This window comes from Ostrea edulis, chromosome 1 (assembly GCF_947568905.1).
Source record: "Ostrea edulis chromosome 1, xbOstEdul1.1, whole genome shotgun sequence".
Classification (NCBI taxonomy): domain Eukaryota; kingdom Metazoa; phylum Mollusca; class Bivalvia; order Ostreida; family Ostreidae; genus Ostrea; species Ostrea edulis.
In genome coordinates this window covers 38158688-38170518 of record NC_079164.1, presented here as the reverse complement: position 1 = coordinate 38170518, position 11831 = coordinate 38158688, and the positions used below count along the sequence as shown (strand labels likewise).

Genomic DNA, 11831 nt, shown 5'->3' with positions numbered 1-11831 from the left:
AAAGTAGGTCAATGTGACCTACTTTTTGGTTTACACATTTTGAGAACCCAAGAAATATCAACTGACAAAGTTTGATGATTTTAAGCTAATTAGTATCTGAATATTGAAATATAGCTGTCAAATTCCAATCGTAGGTCATGGTGACCTACTTTTTGGTCAGCGAACTCCGAACATGCAATACCCATCAACTGACAAAGTTTGATGACTGTAGGTCAAATAGTATCTGAAATATATAAATATAGCCGTCAAATTCCAAAAGTAGGTCAAGGTGACCTACTTTTTGGTCGACACACTCCATAGACTCAAGATGCATCAACTGTCAAAGTTTGATGATTGTAGGTCAATTAGTGACTGAAATATATAAATATAACTGTCAAATGCCAAAAGTAGGTCACAGTGACCTACTTTTTGGTCGATACACTCCGAAGACTCAAGATGCATCAACTGACAAAGTTTGATGATTGTAGGTCAAATAGTGTCTGAAATATAGTAATTTAGCTGTCAAATACCAAAAGTAGGTCACGGTGACCTACTTTTTGGTCGACACAAACCGAAGACTGAAGACGCATCAACTGAAAAAGTTTAATGATCCTAGGTTTTACAGTGCCCAAAATATGCATCTAAAATTGAAAATGTGAAATTTAAATATCTGCAAAATTCAAAAAGTAGGTCACTGTGACCTACTTTTTTTATAAATATGTTTCAAGGCCTCAAGATGCATCAACTTACAAGATTTGATGATTCTAAACCTCTCGGTATTTGAAATAACAACTTAAAATATATCTATAAATGATAAGCCATAAAATTCAGAAAGTAGGTCACTGTGACCTATTTTTCAGTTGACGCATTTCAAGGTCCCATGATCCACCAACTAACAAGTTTTGATGATCATAGGCTTCAAAGTGTCCAAGATATGCATCAAAATTAATTTTAAAATAAATACCTGCAAAATTCAAAAAGTAGGTCACCGTGACCTACTTTTGAGACAACTTGACACAAGGTCCTAAGATGCATCAACTGTCAAAATTTGATGATCCTAGTCTTTATAATGACTAAAATATCAAAGATTAAAGGAAATATAAATTTAGGTCAACTTTGAAGTGACCTTGAGACCACGCCCTTTGCCCCAGGGTAATGCCTTGAACAATTTTTAATCTACAACATATCCTCATCCTTATGTGTAAGTTTGGTGATAATCTGCCCAGTGGTTCTTGAGAAGAAGATTTTTTAGCAACCACTACTTTTGTTTGTATTTTCCTGATTATCTCCCCTTGTTAAAGGGTCACATCCCTCTTTTTAGTATGTATGAAAGCCCTTGGGCCAATGATACCCTGTAACAAATTTGAAAAAAATTGGCCGAGGGGTTCTTGAGTTATAGCCCTTTTTCTAAAAAGTTTACGCACACCGCACAAATGGCCATAGCATTAGCTCTTTGAGCCTTTGGCTCAGAAGAGCTAAAAATAGCATGAATTGTCAGTTTTCCTAATTTTGTGTTGTTGTGCTTACAGATATTTATTTCATATTCAGTACATCATGGTAATTGCTTTGCAATAACAAGTTGCAGATCGGTTTTGAAGTTTTCTTGGTCTAATCTTTGTACCTGAATAGTAGTTGATTTCCAGCCATTCCTATCCTGGTTTCCAAATCTTCCCTTTTACCATAACCCTAGTCTCATAATGAACTTCGAATATTGTTGAGGTCCAATAATTTTTGCCTACGGTAGGGGAGTATGTATTGCTGCACAATACTCTCAGAATGCTTGTTATATATATATGTACGCTCTCAAGAAAGAAATTTTTGGCTTTAGACCATTTTCATAACCCTTAGAACAAAGTTGGGAGGGGGTACACTGGAATCAGTATTGTCCGTTCATTCGCCCGTAGACGGGTTGGTTTTGGGGCCATGAGATATTTCCCTTTTCACCAGAAATCAGTCATTACCTCGCCATAGGATGAAGATTAGCTGCAATAATGTAGCCCTATCCAATTTTTTTTTTATTCTGACGTTTTCGGGATAGGGCTACAATTCCATAGGATCTCCGTAATGGTGCAAAATAATTTTAATGATAACCGATAATAAACTCTGTGTATTAGTCCCAAATGTTGTTTACACCAAAAGGAGTACAAACTTTGTGCTCGGGCATGTCTAATAAAGGTGTTTTTCATTAAATATAATGTACAGCATGCAAAATTCTTCGTCTGCTCCGCCATGCTTGTTATCGCGAGATCTCGTAGGTGGATCTAATGAAAAGCCTAAACATTGACAATCAGCGCGAAAATGTAGTTACTCGAGCCACTTCGACAAAGAAAGGAAAATGATATTGTTGCAGAAAGAATTTACACTCTGCTGTTCGGCTTTTAACTTGATATTAAATTCAAACCTTTTCAATACCGACGAAATAGTTTTCGCCTCCATACTTGTCCATTGATGTAAATACTACCTTATATGGCATATGCAAATGACTTGACAACCGGAAGTTGAAACTTCAGTACATCAAACATGGCGCACAAATATGAATCGAGAAATTGGAATTTATCGAAATTGCTGAAAACGGTAGAATAGAGCCTCACAAATCTAAAGTTGCAGGTTGTAAATTTATATATTGACTAAGAAACTTAGAATATCATTTTATTTACGTAAAGAAAGTCAGGAAATGTTTAGAATGAGCGCAAATGTTGCGGGAGTGAATCACTCCCGCATTTGCACCATTACAGAGATCCTAAGGAGTTGTAGCCCTCTCCCTAAAAAAAAAAAAAAAAAAAAAAAAAATCAGAGAGGGCTACATTATTGCAGCTAGATGAAGATGACCCCATGTCACTGGTAAGAATTGATGGGAACCGATTTCTAGGTATAGTGCTTTTTATTAACCCCCCCCCCCCCCCCGCAAACTAAGTTTGGGGCTATATTGATTTCAATCCGTCTGTCTATCCGTAGGGGCATTTTGTTCAAGGATTTTATCGCAGCTTGTACCGTCACTTTTTACCAAATTTTATGAAAATGTTGTACACTAGGTAGATCTGTCCACCTGGTGTTTTCTGATGGATTGGTTTAAATATATGTTGTAAGCTTTTCTCGAGTACCAAGATATTTGGTGCTGAGCAAAGCGAGGGACCAAATCGAGTACTTAAACTATTTGTGGTTTCTGTTTAACTTAACATAGCGCTTCTGTATTATTTATCCTTTAATCAAAATCATCAGAATTTGTCTTGATTGGTGCAATTTTATACTGGCTGGTTTCGATAACTAGTACACACAAGGTAAGTTTACCTGTATTCAACAGTCAGATGATTGTCTACGGTGAGTAGTTTTGCAAGCATATTCATGTTTTTCTACACATTCAAAATATCTTCATTCAAGTTTCAAGACCATATGCCATATTTCGATTTAAGTGAAAACTTCCTAATAGTATCCTTTTGGACAATAGTGAGAATTTGTTTTCGGGCATGATTATTTCTGAACATGATCTGTTTGAGTGGCCTAAGTGACCAACAGAAACATGCTCATAGAGCAAAATAGAACTGCCCCTGCCTCTTTTCAATTTATTTCAAATGACGAGTTAGATTTCTGGGTGTCGCTTTGTGAACGAAACCCGAGGACAAGATGGTGAGTACTCTTTTTATGCTATTTTAACGTAGTGTTAGTGATGGGCATAACAGAGAGATCTCTGAGAGTGAGAATAAATATCTTTCAAACCACTCTATCAGCATAATTATCTGATTTCCTGTTTCTGTTGGTTGTCCACCAAAACTTTGCTAATGCTTGTGTGTGTGGTTGTTTACTAAGTAGGTGGAAACACCATGTTCAGAGAGCATGTCATCATGGCCTTGACTTATTGGTTTAATGATTATAGATACAAGTTAGGATCACCCAACCATGAAGCTTGGACTTGGGGTATACCAAGTCATTTGGTACACGCAAAAATCCTTTGTTCGAGGTGTGAGACATTATTAAATGTTCTTTTGTGTGTAATATTATTTTTGTCCATGAGATTTTAATAACACGCACATATTACATGTACCTAAAGTTCTTATTGGAAACTACAGGATATTAAGCTTCGATATTTTGGGGAGTTGTGGGTTTTTTTTATGGAAATGAAGGTAGGTGAATATACGCAGGTATATTTGGGGATTAGTTAAAATGTAACGAACCAGACTGGGATTCGATCCCAGATCCCCTGAATCTCTAGCCAGGTGCTCTACCAACTGAGCTATCTGACCACCTCCAGTCGAACCCGGCTGATCGCTACAGAGAGAAAGAAAGCAACACTCAACATTTGAGGTCAAGTAAATAAGGATATGAAAAGCACTAAAATGACAAAAGACACGAACAATATGAAATTGTCAAATGTTTGGGATGACCTGACTTTCTTCAAGACGATTCAATGACTTCACCAGAATGAATGTGGCCTAGCTTCCTCTAGTTATTACTTAGTGTTTTATCCGTTTTACATTTGCACTTTCTACTCGCCGTCTACTCTCTGTTACAGCACCATCATTAGCATCCCGTGAAAACCAGGGTTAGAACAGGTCCTCAGCACCGCTTGGTTGTCGTAAGAGGTGACTAAATGGGACGGTCCTTCGGATGATACCTCAAAAGCCGAGTACCCGTGTCACAGCTGGTGCGGCACGATGAAGATTCCTCTCTGCTCAAAGGCCGTAAGCGGCGAGCATAGGTCTAAATTTTGCAGCCCTTCACCGGCAATGGTGACGTCTCCATATGAGTGAAAAATTCTCCAGATCAATTAATATTCAATCGGATGAGACCGCAAAAAGCGAGTCCCCGTGACACAGCTGGTGCGGCACGGTAAATATCCCTCCCTGCTCAAAGACCGGAAGTGTCGAGCATAGGTCTAAATTTTGCAGGCCTTCACCGGCAATTGTGACGTCTTCATATGAGTAAAAAATTCTCAAACGGGACGTTAAACAATATACCATTATTGAATCAGTCAATCTTAATTTTTCTATTTAATCCATCGTCTGGTATAATTAATTCCGATATAATTCATAATTAATAGAGATGAAGTTCTGTTGCCAATTGAAAGATCGCATATATTAAGTGACTATACAATGTAAGACTCTCTTATGAGTAGCTATGAAATATAAGGAGAACTCGTAAGTTATTTGAACCTTTGGTATATCATGTATGTACAATAAAATATGTTCAAAACAAATATAAGGTGATTCCACCCGAGGGTTGCAAAAAAGCTGTGAAACCCGAGACTTTGCCTTTTACTGGTTTTACTGCTTTTTTGCAACCCCGAGGGTGGAATCACCTTGAAGTTCATGGCAACTCACAAGAGAGTATTTTTCTCTCATATTTCTAGAGTTTTCCGTTTTCCTTGTGCTTAGCGACGCCATTTTGAGAATTTTCCAATTAATTTTTTTTTCGCTGTACATTAAAAATAACACTAGAATCGAATTCTACGACCTTCATTTTGGCAACGACGTTGCCGACAAAAAAATCGGCCGACGAGTGTATAAGTGAATTGTATTAGAGTTATTCCTCTTTGAATAAATCAATAATCAGGGTGATGCGTGACGTAACTCGACAGTCCATCAGCGCGAAACATTTTGACAGACCTAATCAGAATATGAATCCACAACTGCACGGTTTTTTTTCTTCTTAGAGGAGCATTGATATTGATATTAATTGAGCAGTTATTTAATGACGAGTGTGTGAAGAGAGATTCCGAGTGGTTTTTGTTGGTGAATATGGGCATGGCTAGACTTTCGTGTTCCACGCGTGCAAGGACTCGAGTCTCATGGACATTGAAGGCACTTATTTCACCTGAGACACGGACAGTAGACGTTGACAGAGTGAATGTGGAGGTAGGCCTAGCACTAATAGACTGTGTGGGCTGGGTTTCTGTGAACTGGCATAATGCACCGGATGACATAGGTGTATGAGGAATTTGTGACTGTTGTTGAGTGTGCAGTAATTGTTCAAGGAATGTGTATTTTTGTGTCCGGTCACATACACCTGGAGATTATCAGGGACATTACAATCTGTCATTTTTTTTGTACAAGAGCTTTTCAGACGCTAGTGTTCGTCAATCGAGGCGAGGTAAATTGCAAGCTAGTTGTGTATTGATTATGACGTCACGGGATATGTAAGATAAACGTCACGTGATATGAAAGATAGAAATATCTTACATACCTTTCTTTCATAGAATATCTGTGTCTTACATACGTAAATATGAGAGAAAAGAGTTACGTTTCCATTTTACTATTCATAGTTTACGGTTTGTGGTCCGCCCAAGACGGATGGGGAACAAAAGGCATGGGTCCTACGTTAACCGGAAATATAACAATATTTGCTTGGGACTTATCAAAGATAGCACAACGCATAACCAAAACACTGAACCTCACATACCTACAACAGATCGACTATCGGATACCCGTCTTCAACGTAACGCCAGATGCATTCATTTCAGTGCAGGTATATATCACACACGGCTATAAGAGGGCAGTAAACAATGACTTTTTCTTGTGTTTAATTACTCGAGTTGTGGCAGCAACACTACCCAAAACGAAAGCATAGACAGAAAACATGGCTTCCGTGCATCTTTTATCAATGATTAAACTTTCTTACAAATGAGGGTACATTATATGTACATAAACAGAAAAACAAGTCTCACAGTATTTTCTTACTAAGTTTTCGAATGATCGTGTGAAGAAGACGAAAAGCAAGATGCATGTTATTCACACAAAATAGGGAACGACAAGAACTGTTTTATGTAAGTTGTGTTTCACACACACCCCTCCAAAAGCTATGTAATTGCTGTTTCTTATAGAATGAGGGAATTATTTATATAAATAATTTTTCTTAAGAAGGATTGTAGATTTTGCTATTTCTCAATAAGCATGTAGATAAATAAATAATGACCTTTTTGAACTTATAATGCGAAGAAAAATCCTAAATTTATGCATTGCACACTAGTTGAAATGTCTTGCATAAAAAATCAAAGTGGAGCATAATAATGAAAGTTACGGATAAATGTTTTGAATCACATGTATTGGCTAAGAAATTTCACAGAAAAAAATACTGATTCTCATAGACATTTTTAAAAAAAATGTTCTGGATGGTAAAAATGATATTATATCAACCAAATTAGTGAATTCATCAAATTTTTGTTATTATATGTACCATACATATCTGCAAATAGTATAATGAATTAAATAGTTGCCTCGTTTAGGATTAGCATTCACAATGCAGTTTAATAATATACTCAATGGTATTTTAATAATGATAATAATAATAATAATGGAAATATCATGTACATGTATATATTGCTTTTTGATTTAAATTAATCGTTCCAACACAAAATATACTCCTTTCCTAATCCTTTCTAGATAATTGTAATAACAATTTCAACTGTACAGGCTTAGTACAAATATAATAAGAAGTCTGCGTCAATGAAATAAGAAGTGTACTAGTACCTAGATGTACTACCTGATCTGTGATAATTTTACGGAGTAGACTAATTTTGTAATTGCTGTTGAAAAACAGTTGATTTCTACTTTTGTCATGGATCATTCACTTTGACAAGTGCTCATGTCTTTTGCACATTTTCTGCACTTTTTGAATTTAAACTAAACTTTATGATATTGATATAAAATTCACTGTTGAAGGATGGAACCACTTTTACATTAGTGATAAGGTTTGTAAGGCGACTAAGGGCCGCCAGATGACGTGAATTTGCTTTACCAATTCTCAAAAAATGCAAGTTTACAATGATTTATTGCATATCTAAAGAAATGCTATAATTTCAGGTAGAGGTGCTTGAGGGGCCTAACAAGAATTTTCGCTTTGATGGCCTTGGCTCCGTTATGACGGAGGTTGAACCTTACGGGGGATTGGTTTATGCGTACAATGAAGTAGAAGCTACAGTGGGGATTTGGATCCCTCATCCTAACAAATTAAAGCCAAAGAAAGTCGCAGTCTTCATGTTAGGGATGAATTGGGGTTGGGGCTTCAAACAACAAATGACAGATAACGTTAACATAATCATCTCGTCAGTGACCATAACTGGTAATGTTTAGTTACAAACATTTGGACAAGTTGTAATAGATTAACTCATTCGGTAGAACACTCGTTTGTTGTCCTGTAAACCTAACCTACGACATACCGGATTGACTGCAATAGGTCATTATTGTTCCATCACCAAGAGCTCAACATTAGAGAGTCTCGGCTCCGATAGCGTCGATATCTCATATGAAAGGTGAAGATAACGGATAGTAACCAATGGCATAACTCCTATAAACGAGTAAGCGAGTCACACCCGCCGTGAGCCATATTTCATATGTCACGAAAGCCGTTTATTTAACACTGGTAAAGTCCGTAATTGATCAACGGACTTGGGCTTTTACCATAGTAAAAGCTGATGACGTTTCGAAATTTTACCTTTCCTTATACAATTAATATATGCACACACTGTATCCCATTTAATTCCCGTTTCATAAGTTTTGCATACAAGACATGATGAATGACTGATATTATTGGAAAGCGATCCATTATTAATATCAAACTGATTCATATTGAGACGTCAGCAGTTTTAGGTGAAGTGCTACATATTTGGACTAGGGATTATATAGTAAAGATTTTATCTCGTACCAACATGCACGGTGCCGCTGGTTCTCATGTTAGAAGACCAATCTGAAACCATGAGTTATCTTTCCTTGATTCGGAACGGTTAAAATTACGGGTAGTGTATTCGAGAAGCGTCATTATCAACAGTGCAGAAGGCCGCAAAGATATTGTTTTATAATTTTACAGCAATCACGCCAACAAATATGTTAACGTTAATAAAAATTCACAATACATAGGGCATAGGTTTCCTTCACAGACACTCGACGTTTTAAATATCTATAATTTAAAAAAATTCTTCCTGCAAACATAATATTCACAAGGTATATCACGCCGTCATCTTGGTTTTCTTTTTTACCAGCTGCATCGCTAGAAAACTTCGACGAAAAGTTCCATATGATGTGATAATAAGACCCCCACCGTTTAGAAGCAACTCTGTCAAGGTATTACCTCTCGCATCGTCATGGTGAACTGGAAATAAAGTCCATTTATCGACAATAATCAACCGTCAAACATCGTCTACTACTTCTCAATTGAAAAAAGATTGCTAAAAGGTGGACGGAAGTTGACATAATTTCGGAATAGTCCTTTTTTCATTGGTCGATATTGAGCGCTTGAATAGGTCAGTACCTATATTTAGTCCCCTTCCGCAGAAGTCGAAGGGGCCTTTAGCTTTGCGCTCCGTCCGTCTGTCCAGTTTTTCACACTTTTTCTCTGTTCTTGGCAGATATTAATTTGATATTTGGTACATTGCTTTGCCATAAAAAGTTGCAGATCAAGTTTGAATTTCGTTTCGGTCCGTTGGTTTGTCACTTAGTTATGGCCCTTGGACTTAAACAAATAGCATGAATTATCAGTTTTCCAGACTTTTTTGTTGTTGTGCTTGCAGATATTAATTTGATATTTGGTACATTGCTTTGCCATAACATGTTACAGATTAAGTTTGAATTTGGTCCCGGTCCGTTGATTTTTCATTCAGTTATGACCCTTGGACTTAAAAAAATAACATGAATTATCAGTTTTCCAGACTTTTTATGTCCCCTATATCGAAGATCGGGGGCATGCTGTTTTTGTCCTGTCTGTAATTCTGTCTGAAACTTTAACCTTGCTAATAACTTTTGAACAGCAAGTCTTAGAGGTTTGATATTTCACATGAGTATTCTTTGTGAGAAGACCGTTCCGTGGGTACCAACAGTTTTGACCCTTTGACCTTGACCTACTTTTTGGAAAGTTTAACCTTGCTAATAACTAATGAACATTAAGTGGTGTAGCTTTCATACTTTCCGTGTACCAACATTTTCGAGCCTGTGACCTTGACCTTGGAGTTTGACCTACTTAATGAAAACTTCAACCTTGCTAATAACGTTTGAACAGGAAGTGCTAGAGCTTTGATATTTCACACGAGTATTTCTTGTGACGAGACCTTTCCGAGGGAATGTTTGACTCTGTGACCTTGGAGTTTGACCTACATTTTAAAAATATGACATTCGTCATACCCTCTAAATGGTAAATTTATATGAGAGCTTTCATATTGCACATGAATATTTCTTATGACAAGATCTTTCTACTGGTACCAAGATATTTGTCCTTGTGATATTGGCCATCTTTAGATTTGGCCATTATCGGGGGCATTTGTGTTTCACAAACCCCCCCTTTTTTTGGTTGTGCTTGCAGATATTCATTTGATATCTAGTACATTGCTTTGCCATAACAAGTTACAGATCAAGTTCGAATTTCGTCTCAGTCCGTTGATTTTTCATTAAGTTATGGCCCTTGGACTTAGAAAAATAGCATGAATTGTTAGTTTACACCCCACTTTCTTATCTCTATAGATAAGAGTACTACACCCATTAAAACTTCTTGCATAGTAATACATTCAACAATATAGCTACATGTAAATTATTCATTATTACCTACATGTCACAGTTTATTGACTTGGTTAAAGACCTAAACCTAATTATAATTTTGTCTTTTTCCTGGTCTAGTCTCTACTCGAGTAGTAGTTGATTTCCAACCATTCCTATCCTGGTTCCCCTATTTTCCCTTTTACCATTAACCTATATAATGAACTTTGAATATCGTTGTGGTACAGTGATTTTTTGCAACCGGTAGGGGACTATATATTCATTGTATTGCCATGCAATACTCTCAGAATGCTTGTTATGACTTAGGTATATCGTGGCCGGGGTTGGACTCCTCTTGATCAAGAGACACCTACCTACTGCGTCACTATAGCCACTGAGTATTTATACCTACGTGTCGCCAAATGTTCTGAGAATCTACTGATCTACCGCGTCACTAGACGAAGGGAGCTACTGCGTGTACCGAGATACCACCTCGCTAAATTTAATGAGCTGCTATGTTGCATTACCTATCGATCTATCGTATAACTTTTAATATTGGATATTGTATTAAGCACACGGATTATCAGTAAAAGATATCAAAGTAATTATGAAAACTGCTGATATTGTATGTTACATTTGATAAGACAAAACTTTTTAATCTTAGGATGTCGGTGTCCATGTGCAATGGTAGGAGCAGTACCTATCCAAGCCAACGAAACAGAAAAACTACAACAACGAATTAGAGAGCTGAAAGCAAATTTAACCATTATGAAAAATGAAACGTCCAAAGCTCTGCGTCGTAAAATCAGCGCCTACGATCCACGCCAATCAGCCAAGAGCTTAGGAGCGGTTTTGGGGGCAGGGATTTTGATCTTTGTGTTTGGGTTCATCATAATAAGCGATCTTCCAAAATTATGGTTCGGAATAGGGAGATGTATATTCATTCTCCGAACCAGAAATCAACCAAAGAATAATTCTGACTGACAACATACGGGGTGAAAGCAGAATTACATTGCCTGTAATCATATGACTATTCTTTTCATGTTATAAACCAAGACAAAATAATTTTGAATACCATATCGGTGCTGTTTGCACGTGTATTTATGTTTCAGTGCATGTGGACAATTTTGAATTTTCAAAAGGGATGAGGTGTTTACAAGTTTTCAATTTTTTAGCAAGCTGCGAAGAGTTTTCCAATAGAAGTTTACAGTAGACAAGGAGATAAAACTCTAATGGAGCCTATGATATTTGAAATGTTAGGAATGAAAGGTGAAGATGACGAACAGTGATCAATGAAAGGCGAAGATAACGAACAGTGATCAATCTCATAACTCCTATAAGGAATACAAAATAGATACTTGGGCAAGCACGGACCCCTGGACACACCAGAGGTGGGATCAG

At 37.0% G+C, this 11831-nt stretch overlaps 1 protein-coding gene across 1 annotated transcript in view; it reads left to right on the top strand.

Annotated features, from left to right (window-relative positions):
• Nucleotides 1-11480, top strand: part of LOC125657564 (uncharacterized) — a 47266-nt gene extending 35786 nt beyond the window's left edge. The window contains exons 6-8 of the mRNA XM_048888227.2: nucleotides 6236-6438; nucleotides 7773-8031; nucleotides 11095-11480. Of these exons, the coding sequence (XP_048744184.2) occupies nucleotides 6236-6438; nucleotides 7773-8031; nucleotides 11095-11414 (782 nt within the window). The 3' untranslated portion in view covers nucleotides 11415-11480. The remainder of the gene's footprint in view (nucleotides 1-6235; nucleotides 6439-7772; nucleotides 8032-11094) is intronic.
• Nucleotides 11481-11831: the final 351 nt, after the last annotated feature.